This window comes from Lytechinus variegatus, chromosome 3 (genome assembly GCF_018143015.1).
Source record: "Lytechinus variegatus isolate NC3 chromosome 3, Lvar_3.0, whole genome shotgun sequence".
In the NCBI taxonomy this organism is placed as follows: Eukaryota; Metazoa; Echinodermata; class Echinoidea; order Temnopleuroida; family Toxopneustidae; genus Lytechinus; species Lytechinus variegatus.
The window spans coordinates 9396451-9416280 of NC_054742.1; the positions used below are offsets into that span (position 1 = coordinate 9396451).

At 33.4% G+C, this 19830-nt stretch overlaps 1 protein-coding gene across 4 annotated transcripts in view; it reads right to left on the reverse strand.

Annotated features, from left to right (window-relative positions):
• Nucleotides 1–5343: 5343 nt before the first annotated feature.
• Nucleotides 5344–19830, reverse strand: part of LOC121410172 — a 67249-nt gene continuing 52762 nt past the window's right edge. Inside the window, exons 14-20 of one of the 4 annotated variants that reach the window (XR_005969279.1) lie at nt 18080–18234; nt 17294–17390; nt 16630–16685; nt 15394–15426; nt 13945–13982; nt 11454–11576; nt 8611–8694 (exon numbers count right to left, since the gene is read on the reverse strand). Coding sequence is in view for 3 of the 4 variants with exons in the window: in XM_041602076.1 (XP_041458010.1) it covers nt 8598–8694; nt 16630–16685; nt 17294–17390; nt 18080–18234 (405 nt within the window). In the remaining variant the exon portion in view is untranslated. Of the gene's footprint in view, nt 8695–11453; nt 11577–13745; nt 13793–13944; nt 13983–15393; nt 15427–16629; nt 16686–17293; nt 17391–18079; nt 18235–19830 lie in introns of all 4 variants that reach the window. The other 3 variants (XM_041602077.1, XM_041602078.1, XM_041602076.1) reach the window with 3 other exon arrangements.

A 19830-nucleotide genomic window follows, 5' to 3' on the forward strand; every position in this document is an offset into this window, starting at 1 on the left:
ACTCTCTGGACTGTTGCCACAGGGACGTCATACTGCTTGGAAATGGCCTTGTAACCTTTTCCCTCAATGTGGGCATTCACAAGACGTTGCCGTAGGTCCTCACTGAGCTCCTTCTTCTTGGCCATGATTATCAGAGACTGAGAATAACCAGAATGCTTTCCTATATTTATACCCTTTTAGAAAGATGCTATTTTCTATCATTGTTTAATGGCTTCTTTAACAAAGAGGGTATTTAATTCATTGGAACATCTTGAAATAACTATAGAACAAAGAATAGCACATTCCCAGACAGTGAAAATAATGCGCATTGTCATAAAAGGACATTTTTGCTGAGGTATTGGCAAGGGTATGAATAATTCTGAACAAGTGCAAAATATAAGTTTCGACCCTATCTATTATTATGCTAATGAAGACTTGCCAGCTCATATGTCAAATCATGCATAGCAACAAGCAGACAAAAGACACAAAGAAAGTTACATCATAATAGCTTTTACAAGTAAAGAATCTACCAAAGAATGTTTTTCCACAAGGGGTATGAATAATTTTGAGGACAACTGTATATGTATTGTTGTCATTCTTACACTGTTCCTTTATTGCTTTTCGCACAATAAAGTGATGCAAAACAATTGGAACAAGAAAGCTTGTGTGAAAACAGAAAAATCAAAGAAACAGATCAACGAAAGTTTGAGAAAAATCGGACAAATAATGAGAAAGTTATGAGCATTTGAATATTGCGATCACTAATGCTATGGAGATAGCAAATTGGCAATGCGACAAAGATGTGTGATGTCACTTGTGAACAACTCTCCCATTACTTTGGTATATATTTCACTAGAATTGCCTCTTTTATCACATCTATCCATAAATCATTTGTTCTGTCAACATGAGGGCATGTAATACATATTTTTTAAGAATACATCATGGATAAAGAGTTTGTATCATCATAAGAAAAAGCAAAAAGAGACATTTTGAGGGTAGTTTATAGTCCACCAAAGGGAAAGTTGTTCATCAGTGACATCACACACCCTTGTCGCATTGCCAAAGTGAGGATCACCATAGCATTAGTGATTGTAATATTCAAATGCTCATAACTTTCTCACTATTTGTCCGATTTTTCTTAAACTTTCTTTATTCTTATTCTTTGATTTTTCTGTTTCTACACAAGCCTATTTGTTCCAAAGGTTTCATTCCCCTTTAATGACTATTTGTCATAATTTATGAAGAAGTTACTGGTTCTCATCAATCAAATAACACGAACGCGACCTTAAACTTTAAAACATTCAGACCTGAAAAGACTACATTTACAAGCTTTCCGTACTCCAGTCACGTAACTTGCTATATAAACAATGGGAGCGCGAAGCGTAAGCCAATTTTTTTTTTATATTGACCCGAAAATGGAACCTTTCAGCACTGTATGACATTTAGGAAAGTGATGAAGATCATATATATCTAAAATAATAATAATAATGATAATTGGAGTGCGAAGCCCGAGCTAAAAATATCACATTGAGACCCAAACACTGGTAAAAATTTCAAGCATGTTTTGTAATCATGTACAGGAGACGTATCTGACAAATACAATATTTCGAGAGCGAGTTGGAAATTTTTGATATCGTAAACTGAATATTGACATCTTAATGACTGTTTTAAGATATTCACGAAGAGCATACGTACCTCGCCATTAAACTGAGGCGAGCGTGAAGCGCAAGCTGATTTTTTTTTTAAACGGACCGAAAAGGGACATGTAAAGCACTAATAATGATGAAAAACATGCGTGTAACGAAACAAAATAATATCGACTAAATGGCGAATTTTGATACAAGTTTATAGTTCAGTTCTTTTCTTTTCTTTAGGAAATTTGTGTTATTGATAAGCTATATACCATTATTTTCCTCTTTATATGTACATTACGTGCCATTTTAAACAACTGAAGCATTTTTTTCGACGCTCGCTCACCGCATATCTCCCATAATCGCAAGGTGTTTTAGGACGCCATTCTGCCGTCCAACTACTGAAAATTGCTCGCTCGCAAATAGATATTAACTGTAATTCAGTAGTTTTCATCACAACAAAAACAATTACAATAGCAAAATTACAAAAAATCTTGATAGGCCTTGAAATGTCATCGCCAAAAGTAATAGATGGTAGTATTGTGCCTTATTGTCCGTGAGGTTGGGATGTCCCCACAATTTGGAATTTTCAGCTCAATTTGTTGATACTACCCCCACCCCCTACTCGGATTTACGCCACTAGCTTGCGTATATTTGGGCTCTGACGATGTAACATACAATTAACTATTTGCTTTGACATATCTTGAATGACATTATTAAAGAATAAAAGATAAAAGAGACTACAACATTCATTAGATTATTTGTTGTAATGAATGTAAAGAATGACTGGTGCTCCAATATGGCTAATGGGTGGGAAAGGAATGAAAGGACAATCATAATGGAAATGGATCAAGATCAAGGCGATTAAAGAGGAGAGATAGAAAGCATAATTTGTAGGAAGAGAGAAGGGCGATAAAGACGAAGTTTGAAGAAGGGTTGGCTAGCTGGAGCGTATACATCGATAACTCACAAGGTTGTCCATCATTCCTTTGTCGCGCGGTGAGAACAAAGGGATTATCTTCGGGGAGGGTCCAACAAAAAGTGACAACAATAACGACTAGATATCAATTATTCATAAGGATGAACAGAGAGCTAGGAGAAGATTCTTCGAGGAAGGGCGATTCTTTTATCATGGGTGTTCGTAATTATTCAGGCAATTAAGGGAGCCATAGCTTTGGTACGATGTAAAATGTGACGGTCACAAATACCATTACGATCGCCTTATGATTTTTTTAATACATAGCAAAATGGTATCAAATCTCTCGTGTGGTATTCGCATAAGTAATTGTGACCACGATCTTAGAACGATAAATCAGTGAAGACTTTACTTTCTGCAAAACTCCAACGAATGTTTGTAAATAAACCCATCAAGAAAGTTTGGAAATATGTGTTTGGACATTAATTTCTCCCAAATCCAAATTCTACACAATGCATATTTTACATCATTCAAAAGATCATTTAATTATCTTTGAAATGATACCACGCTTGTTAATGTCATGCCATCACGAAATAAACCAGGATTCAAAAGTGTTTGATGAGGTTTTAATTGAAAAGCTGCATAACGAGCAAAAGAAGTTTGGAAATGTGTGTTTGGCCATAATTTTTCACAACTCCCAATTTTACACAATGCATATTTGATATCATTCAAAAGATTATTTAATTCTCTTTAAAATTATACCATACTTGTTATGATGATGCCATCATGAAGAGCAGGATTCAAAAGTGTTGGACGAGGTCCGTAAATTGAAAAGCTGCAAGACGAGCAGAACACAAGCGTACCTACGGGGCGTACCCCCCTGACGAGCCACAACCCATGCAAAGGACGTATCCCTGCCCCCCCCCTGACGAGCTTGAAAGACCTTTTTTGCCCCCCCCCCTGAAGAGCTTGAAAGACCTTTTTTGCCCCCCCCCCCCCGAAGAGCTTGAAGACCTCTTCTTTTTTTTTTTTTGCTTGTCAAACTTTTTGGCAGACGGTTATGCCCCCCCCCTGTGGAAAATCCTAGGTACGCCACTGGAGGAGAATAAAAATGAAGGGTCAATACAGAACATAATTCTTTTGTTTGTTTCAATGTTAATGTTGATGTTAAGGTGCATGAAAATAATTAAAAGAAACCGCTGAGAAACTCATCACCACTGAAAAACAGTGACTTTCAATATTGTGCCAATATTTTGCAACTTTTTAATTTTGAATTTTCAAGGCACTGCACCTCCATGTGAACCATAATCACATCATGTAGGGTATCATTTTAAAGAAAATGATTTATTCATTGATATTAATTACACACTGATATTTACTAAAACCGAGGAGTGATTATCGATCAAAATCAGATATTCAAACTTTTTTTTGAGTTTGTATGTAGCTGAAGGGGCAAACCTGCAACCCTGTTTGAACAAGTGGAATGCCTCTGGCCGTCTCACCTGCATCACGCGGTTCAATATAGCAGCAGTGCTCACTTTGAATACTACTCTAACTCGCACAAGATGTTCAGTGATACATGGTTACTCTTATTTCCCTTTTTAATGAACTAGACCAATAAACTTACAGAGATATGATGGTTATTCAACAAAAAACCCCAACATGGCCATGGTCAAGCTCTTGACCTTACATGACCTTTGACCTTGATCATGTGACCTGCATGAAACTCAAACAGGATGTTCAGTGATACTTGATTACTCTTATGTACAAGTTTCGTGAATCAGATCCATAAACTTTCAAAGTTATGATGGTAATTCAACAGATACACCCAATTCGGCCAAAGTTCATTGACCTTTGACCTTGGTCATGTGACCTGAAACGCGCGCAGGATGTTCAGTGATACTTGATTACTCTAATGTCCAAGTTTAATGAACTAGACCAATAAACTTTCAAAGTTATGATGGTAATTCAACAGATACCCCCGATTCGGCCAAAGTTCATTGACCCTAAATGACCTTTGACCTTAATCATGAGACCTGAAACTTGCACAAAATTTTTAGTGATGCTTGATTACTATTATGTCCAAGTTTCATGAATCAGATCCATAAACTTTTAAAGTTATGATGGGAATTCAACAGATATCCCCAATTCGGCCAAAGTTCATTGACCCTAAATGACCTTTGACCTTGGTCATGTGACGTGAAACTCATGCAGGATGTTCAGTGATACTTGATTAACCTTATGTCCAAGTTTCATGAACTAGGTCCATATATTTTCTAAGTTATGATGACATTTCAAAAACTTAACCTCAGGTCGATGTTGATTCCTCCAACATGGTCTAAGTTCATTGACCCTAAATGACCTTTGACCTTGGTCATGTGACATGAAACTCTAATAGGATGTTCAGTAATACTTGATTAACCTTATGGCCAAGTTTTATTAACTAGGTCCATATACTTTCTAAGTTATGACGTCATTTCAAAAACTTAACCTCAGGTTAAGATTTGATGTTGACGCCGTCGCCGTCGCCGTCGGAAAAGCGGCGCCTATGGTCTCACTTTGCTTCGCAGGTGAGACAATAAAAACGATCAAGTGACTCTTATGATATAGTTTCCATAACTTTGAAAATATCGCATTCTAATATCATCAAATGGCACTCCTATTTAATTTTATTGCGTATCTATTTTCTTAATGATATCCTTTTCAATAAACCAATCAAATTTTTTATCTAGTATCTATTACATAATATAATTGGGGAAACTCTAATATCTAATTGAAATAAGATTACATAAACACGACAAATTCTTTTTCACTTTGAAAGAAAATTTATTATTTATTTTTATACCAGATTTCATGTACATGAATCTGACATTGATAAGTTCTGTTTCATCTAGATGCATTGCATAACGTGCTATTTGAAAGACCAGTAGCCTTCTTATATTTTTTCTTTCTAATAAATAATATTTCAAAGAAATAAACACAGTGGATAATATTTCAGAGGTGATAAAATTACATATAGCAATGTATACATATCAACACTACATGTTAGGAGTAAGACTGGATATGGAATGGTAACATTATTATAGAGCTATTTTCATTCTATAAATATCACTGGACATTGAAATGCCTGATAATGATATCAGGGCTATTATGATTTTATTTTTTTTTCAAGTTGTGAGACAATATATAGTATGCAGTTCAACAAGCAAATCAATGCTATTTTGTTATCAGTGCAAAATAATATGAAAGTCAAATTATCACTAAATCATCCCATAAGAGTATGTACTATGTGAAGATTTGAAAGAAGAAAAAGACATTATTATACACAAAACAATTAAACATATATATCATAATAAATACACCTCTGATATCCCATATCATGACTAATGAAAAAAAAACATGAAAAAACCTTACACTAACAAAGCTGACAATTCTACAGTTTTTATATTAATGAGAATAAATTCCATCACCAATTGTTAAAAACTTAAATTGAATGAATAAGTTGATGAAAGTTGATGTTGATGCTAATGCTACGATGTGTGGTCACATGAAACTTTTAATTCTACTGCTTTCAAAATTAAACTCATGATGGCAGATATATGATCCACAATAATCAGGACAAAATAGCCCAAAACTTTTTAAAAATAAAAACTACTAGTACTTGAATCAAGTTGAAATATACATATCTAAATGATTGAAATTGTGGTATATTCATGAAAAACAAATTTTCCTTAGCTTTCATTTCTGAAGCAACAATATAAATTACGAATGGTGTCTAATTTCAAGTTCCCCAATGCAATTATCAGATGATTGATAGCAATGCGGATGCAAATCAGAATTTTAAAGGTAAGTGAATAAGAGTGAAATATACACATATAAACATTAAATTGCCAATTCGCCTACTGCCAATTTTGTTTAGCAAACAATCATCTGGTCCAAAAATCTCTTCCTCTAATCACCAGTTCGTCTACTACCATTTCGTCTAATAAACACTTGATCTAATACCCATTTTTCCCCCATTCATTTAGCCCAATTAACACTTTTCCAGTTAGACCAAATGGTTTATGGACAAAAGAGCTATTGGACCAACTGGTAATTAGATGAAATGGTGAGTGGACAAAATAACAATTATCATGTGGATAGTGGACAAATTGATTGACCAAATTATAGTAGACAATTTGGTAATTAGATGAATTGGCATTAGACCAATTCAACCAAATAAACATTACTACACAAGCACAATGATTCATCTTCAAAATTAATACAAATAAAAGATTGAAATGCTATGAGGTAATGCAATATACAAAATGTAATAAATTCATATTGATAAATTCTCATAAATTTTGGTTATTAAAGCAATAATACAAAATATGTTAGGTATGTGATTCATTTTCTAATACCTATTAACAGTAGATTACAGTACTGCAGTAAGTACTCATGTTTTTTATAGGTAAATAAGAAGGTAATTATGAAGTACTAAAAATAAAAGACAATACAACAAACACTACATTCAAAATTTAAACAAATATAACCAAGAGTTGCATTTGCAAGGTTTATCATCATAATTGCAAGAAGAAAATTAAATCTATGAAAATAAAACTATGAAACATTAATCCATCCCTGAGGTAGTACAAGTAAAAAAAAAATGGAACACTGCTTTCTTGGTCGTGGATCTATATAAATGTGTACTTCTAAACAGGTTTCATCACCAATAAGAGAATCCAAGCTATGAAAAAAAAATCAGATGTATAAAATCTTAAACATGATTCTTTTTAAGATATGCTGTTTTTAACTGGATAATCTGAATGATATTATTTAATATTAAAGTTTTTTCCCTGTCATATTTCTTGTGTGTGACTAAACAAGATCAAGGATTTAACTGACAACATACTTGCTTTAATATTCTTCTTAATCTCAAAATTAATTGGTATTATATACACATGTGGTAGTAGTTCTTTACACTTAGCTTAAAGCAAACATGATACATTGGTTATGAGCAGCATTGTCATGCTTTCAAAGGAAAAGAGAAACACACTGATTATTATTCCTTTCTTTTATATCACTATAGTACAATACACTATCAATTTCTATACTCATCTGAAGTTATCATTGAATAATTAAGGTGTTTGTAACCTCACAAACCAAAATCTCTATCGTAAACTCACGATGATATTCTGATTGAATTGGTAGTTTGATTTTATATTCAGTACATTATTTGCAATTTCATATGCAATTTTATTAGATTTGCTTCAAATCAGCACATTATTTATATATCATATACATGTGCCATCGCAAATTCCTACACAAAAAGGGGGTTAATAGTTACATAGAATGATAGACTGCTAAGGGTGTTTACTTTTTGCCAAAAGCAGGTTTTTTGTACTCTCCCTGGCTTCCAAGCATTAAGAAACTATACATGAAAAATAATTCAGTAATTTAGTAATGCATAATTTGCTTTTCAGAATTATTAACAAAAAATAATCAGCCATTGTTTTGGAGATAACTTTTGAAAACAAACATTTGGATTCATGGACTTCCTTGGATCAATACTTGATTGCATTAAAGTGTAAATCAGAAGTCACAACACTGGACATATTTATATATTATGAGCATTTACAAGTTCTCAAAATAAAATTTATAGAGCTTAAATCACAATCCTTTCATTGACACAAGGGATAATACCATCCTCTGAGGTAATGCTACATAGAAATAAAGACACTTTTATCAAAGAATATAAACAAAAAAATGTAAGCAAATGAATTTCCACACTGTGGACGATAAAATGAAATTGAATCTAATTTTCTATTTCAACTTTCAAATAATGTTAGAATTTTGCCAACTCTTATTATCAAGTGTTGCAGCCAAATTAGAACATAAATAAACACTTATATTAGAACTTTACTGTTTCAACTTTTAAAACTATTTCAGATTTCATCTTTGCTCAAAAGGAAATATAAATGCACACCGAGAAAAATAAAACCATAAGAGAACAATGCTTGCAAAAGACACTTGGTGTACTGTAAACAATGACATATGAACATAACTTGATAATGCAAAATGCTTGTCACTTATCATCTAACTTGTATAAGGTATAAGCCCATGATAATTGTTGTCTGGAGCACGATAAGTTTCCTTTCAATGTACTGATGATGTCCTAGTCCAGAGGAACTGAAACACAAAACAACATATAGCATTTATATATAAACTGAACAATTCAAGGAAATTTCATAATTACTTGGTAAAACATTAATTTCCAAAGAGCAAACAGAAATTATGGGAGACTATGCAAAATAAATAATATACTGCCCACTGGTTATGAATTTGGATCATTCTATCTGATCAGTGGACAACTTGATGTAATTCAGAGATATTCTAAAAATTGGGTACATGTATTTCTCTAAGCAGATCATCTGAAAATGTACAGAAAAACATCAAATATGTGATACATTGAAAGAAACATCCAGAAATGAAAAGTATAGTATAGTTAAGTCAATTGAAGTGAGATAAGTAAAGAAATAAATTCATCAACAAGAAAGATAACATCTATTAAAAATATCTTAACAACTATTTTGATGTAACTGTTTGAAAAGAATATTCAAAATTTATTAATTTTTCTTTATATCATGGTTCAATAAGGAGACTGAAAATAAAAGATGCAAATAACAATGCAGTGATTTAAGTGCTACTAGTGGTAGTGAATAATACATGCTGTGTTGCAAATAAACATTCAAAGATGTTGATGTAATATTATGATATCAAGTCATGTCTGCTTTAGTTTACTATAGCACCAATATGTACAGCGTGTCCCACAAAAAATGTTAATGGGACTTTATTAAATGCATATGTGAAAATTACTAAATCATATTGTATAATATTTCATAATCGTAAACTGGCATTTGTTTTATGCAACTGGCTAAAAGTTTATGCAATATGGTCCATTGAACACAGAAATATAGAAATATTAGCCTTCTTTAAGAACTCGTCAGAAAACCTCTCCATCCAAGTTTTGTTATTTTGTTGAATGAAGTATTATGTCTCCATTCACTCTCATTTCATTTCCCTATTTATACTTTGGGCCCAAAACTTGCAGGCTCATACTTAAATTAAAATATATGTACACTATACTAAACAATAACTAAAAGGAAATAAATTGAAACATTTTTTTCAATCTGTGATCTAACATTGACAAATTCTGTATTTATTTTTCATGCCTAGTTTGTACGGATAAAATTTTAGGTCTTTATGTTTAATTCAGTTGAATGTTGATTTAGCTATTATTAATGGAACATTGTTTCTCCTGCGACTTTGTCAGGGTTCTTGAATGAGGCTTTGCCTCACCATGTCAATGTTTTCTTGTGTTTGAACTGTTATTCTTCTCTCTGATCTGCCCTTGTTGCCAGTACCTGTACCTGTTGTCCTGTATCAATTTGAGCACATTTCTGAGTACTTACATTTTGCATGATGCTCACTGATTGTATTTTGCCTCAAACTCATCTTGTACCCTATTCAGAGTTCTATTTTTTTGAGCTTGTCTTAGAACCATGAAGGCCCTCTGCTCGGTAGTAAACTGCTGCCCTTACTATAAATAATTACAATGAATGATTGAGAATTGCAGTATACTTTTGAACCAAGATGCAATGAAAGTGTTGGTATGTTATGACATGTGTTAAGATAACCTAAACTTTGAGACCCCTGTTTCTACAAATACATCTCTCTTTTGTTTGTAATGTATGCAACAATTTCTGTTCATCAGATAAATAGTTAGGTCATCTTCAAGTCCTGAAGAAAAGAAAATCCTTGCAGGTTTACGCCTGTGGCTGAACGTGAATAGAAAAAAAATAGACTGCACATACTACTCAATACAAAACTTAGATGGAGAGGTTTCTTGTTGTGTAATGAAAAATGCTAATATTTTGATTAGACCATGGGCCCGTAAAACAAAGCTTAGCAATTATCATAGAATGTTTTTCTATGACTGATTCCATTGACTACAATGCACAATCAATCTTACAAAATCAAGCGTACGATTAATCGCTAACCTTTCATAAAATTTCATCCAGTTGTAGAAAATGGATGGTAGTTTAGGGGTGTAAAAGTATAATTAATATAATGTGGTATTTTTAATATTATACTCATCTAAAATGCCATTAGAATTTGTTAGGACACGCTGTAGAGAGTATTACAGAAAAAATGAAATTGAGAATTGTTGATGATTTACCATTCATAAATGCAACAGACAAATGACTTATCACCCTAAAGCATAGACTATTGTCTTTCATTCGATGTACCTTAATGATTATTAATTCATGCATGCATTAGCAAATACAATTTGAAGAATGAATACCAAATCTGAATTTAATAAAAAACAATCCCATGCCTACAAAGTTTGATATCTGCTCTTGAATACGATACCTCATTGATGAAAATAACCCAAGAATATGATAACTCAATCTGTATAAATAACCAAAGAATAGCAAAGAACTGTTTCTTTTAATAATATATTAATTGAATTTTCTATAATTTCATTAAACAAGTGGGTTTTCACAGTATGCCTGTAGACTGTAGCTATAGCATTGTCAAAAATAACCCCCAAAAATTATGCATGGCCGATCATCAACAAAAGAAGTGTTGGGTATGTAAAATGTGTTCATGTAATATAATTATTGACATTTTAAATTTAATAAACATTATTTCAGGGAAACAGTACTTTGTTATTACTTGATCATTTTTTAATTGAACTGAACTTTTTTAAACATATGACTTTCTTTTTGAAATTTCAGATAGTCCTGCCAAATGTCATTTTGGTATCCCTTCTTTTACACAGTCATGCATAAATGAATAATCATCTAAATTATATCAGATGAATGAGAGACTCTAAGCTTTGCAATGAATGGTCATTTGTTTATATTTGTTAATAAGTTACACACTTTTGTTTTATCTGGGATGTACTGTATATTCATGACTCTATTTTCATCCTTCCGGGGGTCGTAGCACAAAGCTGCTCTCATTATAATGACCGGTGAACCCTTTTATGCTAAATGAGATGAAACCTACATGCACACATCAAAACAACAAGGTTAGTAAAATAGTTATACAGAACACCACAGGACATTCATTAGTTGGTTAGGTTATCAAATTTGTATCCCATATATTACTGAACACGTGCAGATATCAAGCTAACATTTCCAATAGAACTTGTGATAACATAGAGAATATATCTTAAAGGTAACTTAAAATATGTTGGAACAAATATATTGTGAATAAAATGAGAAAACACTGATAGTCCAGTATCAGAGTTAAATATTCTTTTTACCAAAATACTCAAATTTTTAGAATAATTTTTGAACAAAGGTTTTTCATCATGACCTGAAAGCTTGGCAGAAAAAAGCAAGAAAGATGTATGCAATCAATATATCAAGTATTATGATAACATAGGTTATCTTTCATTAACAGGTTGACATGGTACCTTGCTTGTAAACTCCAAAAATATATATATTTCAATCACTTTGCAAACATCATGTTATTGTATTGCGTAAATCTTACATTATCTAAGTTTACTCTTGTCAAATATCAGAATAATAAGTAGCTAGAGATACATTAAATCAACTCGCCAAACTGTAGAGCAAAGGCTGATAAGAAAGATTGGAAGAAGAAGTAAAAGAAGTAAATCACATTTAGTATAGACAGAGGTGGGGTGGGGCTTTTTCTCATTCTTATTCTTCTTTTAAACTTTCAAATGTATGATGACATTTCAAATATTATTCTTAGTTAAGATTTCACTGTTGCCGCTGCAACCACCATAAGGCTAAGGTTACGACTCCAAAATTTAGCCTGCTCGGCGATCGGTTTTCCCTCGCCGCCTGAAATATGCTCAGCGCCTGGTTAGTCGCCGTGCGGGTGCTGACATAATCGAGTGGTCACCGTCGAACGATTTAGGTCGAAAATTGAACTCGTTGGATCAACAGCTGTCAAGCGGTCATTGGCCGGTCAGAGATCGGTCGATGGTCTCACGGCAAATTAAAGATCGGAATGGTGATTACCAAAAAATATGCCGGTGGGGGACCGACCGGGATTCGGTGGGTCGTCAGCCGATCACTGCTCGGATACCAAACAGATAAATTCCCCGGTTTGACCCAGATTTGGCCTTAAGTAATGGGTAATCGACCAGGCACTGCTTGGCCACCGCTAAGTATTTTTACAGCCCGCTCAACTTCTACAAAAATCATTTGGCGATTCCTAAATTCCAGTGGCACCCGAGCAGGCTACTAATCGGTCAATCGCTGCTCTGAGTTGTGACTGAAGCCTTAAAGTAGTGCCTACAATATATATCTCACTTGTGCTATGCAGACGAGATGCAAAATGAATTACTGCTTTGAATGAATGAATTGCTGCTGTAAACAGGGTCCTTGATCTTTCATTAAGATACTTAACTTTCAAAAAAATATTCATGATTAATGTACCTGGCAAGTAATTCAAATAATCAATTCATGTATTGGGTATACAAATCTACAATACTTGACAATATATTTGTAATGTATTAGCAAGAAGCCTTGGCAATGATCAGAGACTTGAATGGAAACAGGCAAAAGGCAGTTTTCCTCTGCTACCCCACCTTACAATACACACACACACACATATATATATATATATATATATATATATATGACATTTAAAGAGAAGAACAAGTGTAGGGAAGAAATGGAGAAGAGAAAAGAGAAGATTGAGATAGAGAGAAATTGCCTCTGGTAAGGTATGGAGTTAATCATCACAATTGTAAATACATAGCCCCAAATATAATGAGAATAACTATGGTGATACAAGGACAAAAAATAAAGATAAGAATAACATCTAGATAAAAATATATTAGACCTGGGGAGCGTTTCAAGAAAGGACTTGTCGGACGTTTTATCCGACAAGTCCCATTTTATCCGACAGTTACCATAGTAACAGTGCCTCACAGCCAATCAGAGTCAGAGAAAGATGTCAGATCTGACAACTTGTCGGACAAAAATGTTGATGAAACACTCCCCAGATGATACTGGTTAAAAAAGGCTCAAAACACAATGGGAGTACATGTACATAATAAGTATACAAATACAAAGAATGTAGTCACAGTGCAAAGTTGGAACAATATAACCACACTATGCCATACATAATTGCAAAATAAGAGTATTTTCTACAAGTTATTGCATTGGCCAATAATCATGGTTTTATATCACCTAATAAAGTCAGTCTTCAGCATAATTCAAGTAGTTCATATAATTTCCTACAGTGAGAAAAAACAATTCAATAATGAAATAAAACACAGCTTATAAATATGTTCATTTATGTAACATATGGAGGAATGAACATCTATCATAGTCCAAGCAAACAGTTTCTTCATTCAATGCTAACCAAGCCATTAAATGGTTTACTTACTTCACAAAATAAATGGTGACCTTTATAACTCATACTTCCTTCGTAAGCATGAAAGAGAAAATTGTGCATCTTTAGTATTACAGCCAAAAATATTGAGAAATTAAGTCAAGGCATAAGTGATGTTGTGTCTTGCCCACTTGTGAAAATAACCAGAAATATTGCTATTGGCAAGGGGACTCAACAGAATTGTATCAAAAGTTCATTGTGAAATAACTGAGATGGAATAACATTTGTCATAAAAGAGTCTTGCACGTACAATTGTAGTTTGGTTGGAAAGTGACTTTTTGTTGCAAAGTTATGTTTGTGATGGATGGACAACATTTGGATACCTTAGTCTCTTTTAAAATTCTTTGTTTATCCTTATGTTGTTTATATTGTTGACTAAATAAAAGTTAAAAGAATACTATATTCAACAACTGTATATGAATCAGAGATTACAAAAACACTGACTTCACAGAAAATATGCTTACTAAACGTTCGTGATCAAGAAAAAGCAAGAAAAGATATAGACAAGTGGAATGCCTCTGGCCGTCTCACCTGCATCACGCGATTCAAAATAGCAGCAGTGCTGACTTTGAAAACTACTATAACTCGCACAAGATGTTCAGTGATATTTGGTTACTCTTATTTCCACCTTTTATGAACTAGACCAATACACTTACAGAGATAGGATGGTAATTCAACAAATACCCCTGATGTGGCCAAAGTTCATTGACCTCACATGACCTTCGACCTTGATCATGTGACCTGAAACTTGCACAGGATGTTCAGTGATACTTGATTACTATCATGTCCAAGTTTCATGAATCAGGTCCAATAACTTTTAATGTTTTGATTGTAATTCAACAGATACCCCCAAATCGGCAAAAGTTCATTGACCCAAATGACCTTTGACCTTGGTCATGTGACGTGAAACTCATGCAGGATGTTTGGTGATACTTGATTAACCTTATTTCCAAGTTTAATGAACTAGGTCCATATATTTTCTAAGTTATGATGACATTTCAAAAACTTAACCTCAGGTTAAGATTTTGATGTTGATTCCCCCATCATGGTCTACGTTCATTGACCCTAAATGACCTTTGACCTTGGTCATGTGATATGAAACTCTAATAGGCTGTTCAGTAATATTTGATTAACTTTATGGCCAAGTTTCATGAACTAGGTCTATATACTTTCTAAGTTATGATGTCATTTCAAAACTTAACCTCAGGTTAAGATTTGATGGTGACGCCACCGCCGCCGTCGGAAAAGCGGCTCTTATAGTCTCACTCTGTTATGCAGGTGAGACAAAAATGGGAATGAAGAGAAAAGGGAAAGAGAGTGAGTGAATGGGAAAGAAAAAGAAAAAGAAAAGAGAAATTTACTGTAAAATACCTTGATCAGCTACTGGTACATTGTATAGCTTACTCAAAAAAAATCTTGCACAATACCTCTTACACAACATACCTCAGTATTTCTGCTTTTCGATACTCCTTGTCACTAACAGTACATAATGAAGAAAATAAAGACAAAGTGTAAAGAAATATGAAATCAACCTTAAACCCCCTGCATAACACTAGAATGTTACAAATTTGTATACAGAATTCTTTAGGGTATACTGGAAGAAAAATAAGGAAAAGTATCTGTTAATGTGAGGTATTGATTAATGTTAAGTTTGCAGATAATTTCCATAATACAATATGTTTAATCATATTAATACATTGCTTTAAATCTTAAAAGCAAAACTAAAAGAAAAAAATTATTGAAATGTTCATGCATGGATAAATCATATCTGCAATTTGATAATTTTTTAAGCAAAGTCAGTGTGTAGCAATAATGCTAAAGAACAAAAAAAGGCAAAAGTAAATAGAAAGATAGTTTATGGACTATATAACATGCTTCAGCAGAGTTTCACCTTGGTTTTATTTCATGTAGGTAAGGTAAAAAGTTTGCAAGACACAAGGGTTGAAAGAAAAACTCCATGATAATAATAAATAATTCAATAAAGGCAGAAAAGTAAGAGAAACCAAGGTCAGTGAATAAATGTAAATGGAGATCAGTCTACAGACAAAAATTGTAAAAAAAAAACCAAGATAAATATAAAAGGAACAAAAACAATGAAATATATAAATTGATGAATAAAAAAAATCAATAATGTCACCAGATTTTATTATCATTTTTTCAATTACAATTGCTTAGAATGCTATAAGCAATATTTTCACAAAAATCAGCCTTCAAGGACCTTATTAAATGAATTAGAGCAAAGAGTATGATTTTGTGAATAAATTATCATACATGTAATTAATTCATATAAAATTGAATAAATGAATTTTGTGCAATTTACCTATGCAACCGTATAAATCATGTATTTCTTTACCTCCATGCAAATTTTTGTAGCAATTTGATTAACATTCTGCTAAGATGAATGGGGACTTGGAAGTATGAAGCCAAAAGATGATTTTAGGAGTATACTAACGAATTTACAAAATTATTTGTCACTGTTTGTCTAAACCTTGCACCTGCTATGGCTTTTATAATTTTATTACTTTTCTTTTTATGATAAATGAAAAAAAGAAGCAAATGCAGGAAATCATCTGGAGCAGATGGTGGCCAGCGATATATTAGATGGATGTCTTTGTAATAGGATTATTACCTTTTGTCTCTTGGGAGATATTTCAGTATCTAAGAGATGTATTTACTTACTCTGTCAGTGCTCGCAACTGCAGCTCTATTGGATAATGATCACTCACAAGTTCTGCCTGAAAATCCAAATAAAATTGAGTAGGTTAAATATATCTGCCTGATATAGGACACTCCTGGTACTTAACAGTCATTACCCTGGCTTCAGCATAGCTGTCAGCTGGGAGCTGAAGTATTTAAATGCCAGGTACTCTCAACATTACGTTACAATAGCCCCCTCCCTACCTCTTGTAAATGTTATTGTAATTTACAAGGAAGTTAAAAAAAAGGTCAGGAGAATTTGCGTCATTTTTAGCTTTAAACATATTTCAGCTCTGAAGACATACACACTCAGTGAAAGCTACAAGTAAATTTACATGTAAAGTCTTCATTAGATTTGTCCTAGACGATGATGTCATAACCAATTTGATGTGCTACTGAAGCACAAACAACATACCCATAAAAGAGAAAGTTTCATGGAGATATAGCGAGTTGCAAAGCTGTTGCACTGTGAGCTGGCTTGCGATGCAATTGCATCTCAGTGTGGGCCAGGGCTTAACAAATTTTTGAGATTAGTGGCCTAGATCTTAAGGCGGGGGATCAAATTGACCCCCTCCCCCCGTATATCTTGGTCTGAACTAGCCAAGTTAAAATAAGGTTAAAAAGGTAAACACCTTACAGAACCTACCTCACTTTGATTGAGCTCATACATCAGATCAAAGCGGAACACTTTGGCTGAATAGGGTACAATTCCTTCCTTCATCTCCTTGCCACTTATCACAAACCTGACAAATGACATGACACATATATATGATAAAATCAGATTGATTAACAAAAATATTGATTTATACTTTTGCCTTCTGAACTCTTGATAACTCATCATAGAAGTTTGGGAGGTAAATTTATTCGCATATATATCAATTCTGGGACTGCTGGAAGAATTTAATAATTTTAAGTAATTTTCATAATTTAGCTTATCAAATTTTGCTGTATCTTTACATTCTCTTCAGACTAGTCCTCCTTCTAGACATCTACAAATGGCAAAGTGCGGCGACAACAATTCAGAATAAACTCAAATTATTTTGGCAGTGCAGTGGCAAGGAATTAAAAAAAGTTATAAGATTTGAACGATGAAAGATCAGAGCTGCCAACCTGAAAATGAACATTTCAGAATTTTTAAAGCTGAAAATCAGTATTTTGATGACATCAGGATTTTCAATGAAATATCATAAGACAACACATAAAACGGAAACTTTAGAAATCAGTATTTTGCATGAAACCATCAGTATTCTCCATATTTTTCAGTACTAAATACTGAAAATCCATACTACTTGGCAGCTCTGAAAGATACATGAAGAACAAAGTTGTACATTGGAATGGATGGGCCTGTAATAGAAGTTAAGTAGATCTAATAATCACATTCTTATCAATTAGCATGAAATCTGTAGATAATTTTTAATCACCTAGAACTCACCTATCATAAGCACAATCAGTACCCTTGACTGTAGTATCAACATCATTGTTTATGAGCCAACAGAAACGAGAATCACTCTTCAGGCGAATATCAGACCATCTTTTCTTAGCCACATACGAACAGTCAGCATTGAAATCTCCAGCAAAAATGACATTCTAGGATAAATACACAATGTAACTGTTAACCAAAGATTTTTTTTTTGCGATATATTTACAAGTGTTTCTCATTTAGTCAGAGAAATTAATTTTCTTCTAAAGTTTTGATTTCTTTAAAGACTATGTTAAGATTTTGGTGAATCCTGCAAAGTGATTGTTACTTCTCCAATTCATTACAATATTATGAATGTATCTGGCCCTTAAAAGTAATGATGAAAATGATATAAAAAATAAAAAATGTGTTTTATTGGGAAAAAATTGAACAAATTTATGTAACATTATTTTGATTAGGTGCCTGATCAAAACAAAATATTCACTTATTTTTCATCTCCTTCATGTAAAACCCCTTTGCAAGGATGGAATGGGATGGAATTTTCAGGATATAATCTTTGTCAGTAATAATATTAAATTACTAAATTTGTAAAGTATGTGGTCAAAGAGCTGTTTTTGAATAACAAGTGGAATGCCTCTGGCAGTCTCGCCTGCATTTTGCAAATCGATATAGCAGCAGGACTGCCTTAGAAAATACCTAATGAATAATTTATTTACAAATGAAAAAATAATATGATAAGAAAATATTATGTCGATTGACAGAAAATGACCTTTGACCATGTGACCTAAGACATGCGCAAAACAATCATTCATACTTGATTACCCTAATGTTGATGTTTCATGAGCTAGATCCATAAACATGGCCAGGCTTCATTGACCTATAAATGACCTTTGATCTTGGCCTTGTTCCTGAAATGTACACAGGGTATTCAGGGATACATTGCTGCTCTTATGTCCAAGTTTCATGAATTAGATCCATAAAACTTTAAAGTTATTTTGACAGTTCCACAAACACCCCAACATAACCAAAGTTTGTTGACACTAAATGATCGTTGACCTTGTTCATGTGACCTGAAACTCGCACAGGATGTTCAAGGATACTTGATTGCTCTTCTTTCCAAGTTTCATGAACTAGATCCATAAAATTTCAAAAATTAAGACAATTCCTCGATACCCCCATGGCCAAAATTTGTTGACCCCAAAAGACCTTTGACCTTGGTCATGTGACCTGAAAATCACAGATATTTAGGGATACATGGTTGCTCTTATATCCACGTTTCATAAACTAGATCCATACAGTTTTAAAGTTATGATGACAAGTCCTCATATAACCACAACATGGCCAACGTTTGTTAACCCTAGGTGACCTTTGACCTTAATCATGTGACCTGAAACTTAGGCAGGATTTTCAGTGATACACTATTACCTTTATGTCTAAGTTTTAGGAACTAGGTCCAAATCATTTCGAAATTTTGACGACATTTCAACAAGTGGAGCACCTCTGGCAATCTCACCTGCATCACGCGATTCAATACAGTGCGTCCCAAAAAAAACTATACACTTTTTAAATGGCTGCCAAATAAAAAATGTAGCACTTGAGCGAGCACTGCCCACTGAAACAAAGGGTATGAAATTTAGGGTGGGCTGGAATTAGCCTTCCAATTTATGTCAGTTTTTGAGAGGCAAAACCTTTCGAACTTGCAAAGTTAAGGGCGCTGTGATAAATTAATGATCGACCGTGACCAGTTTTGGTTGCTTAAGCAA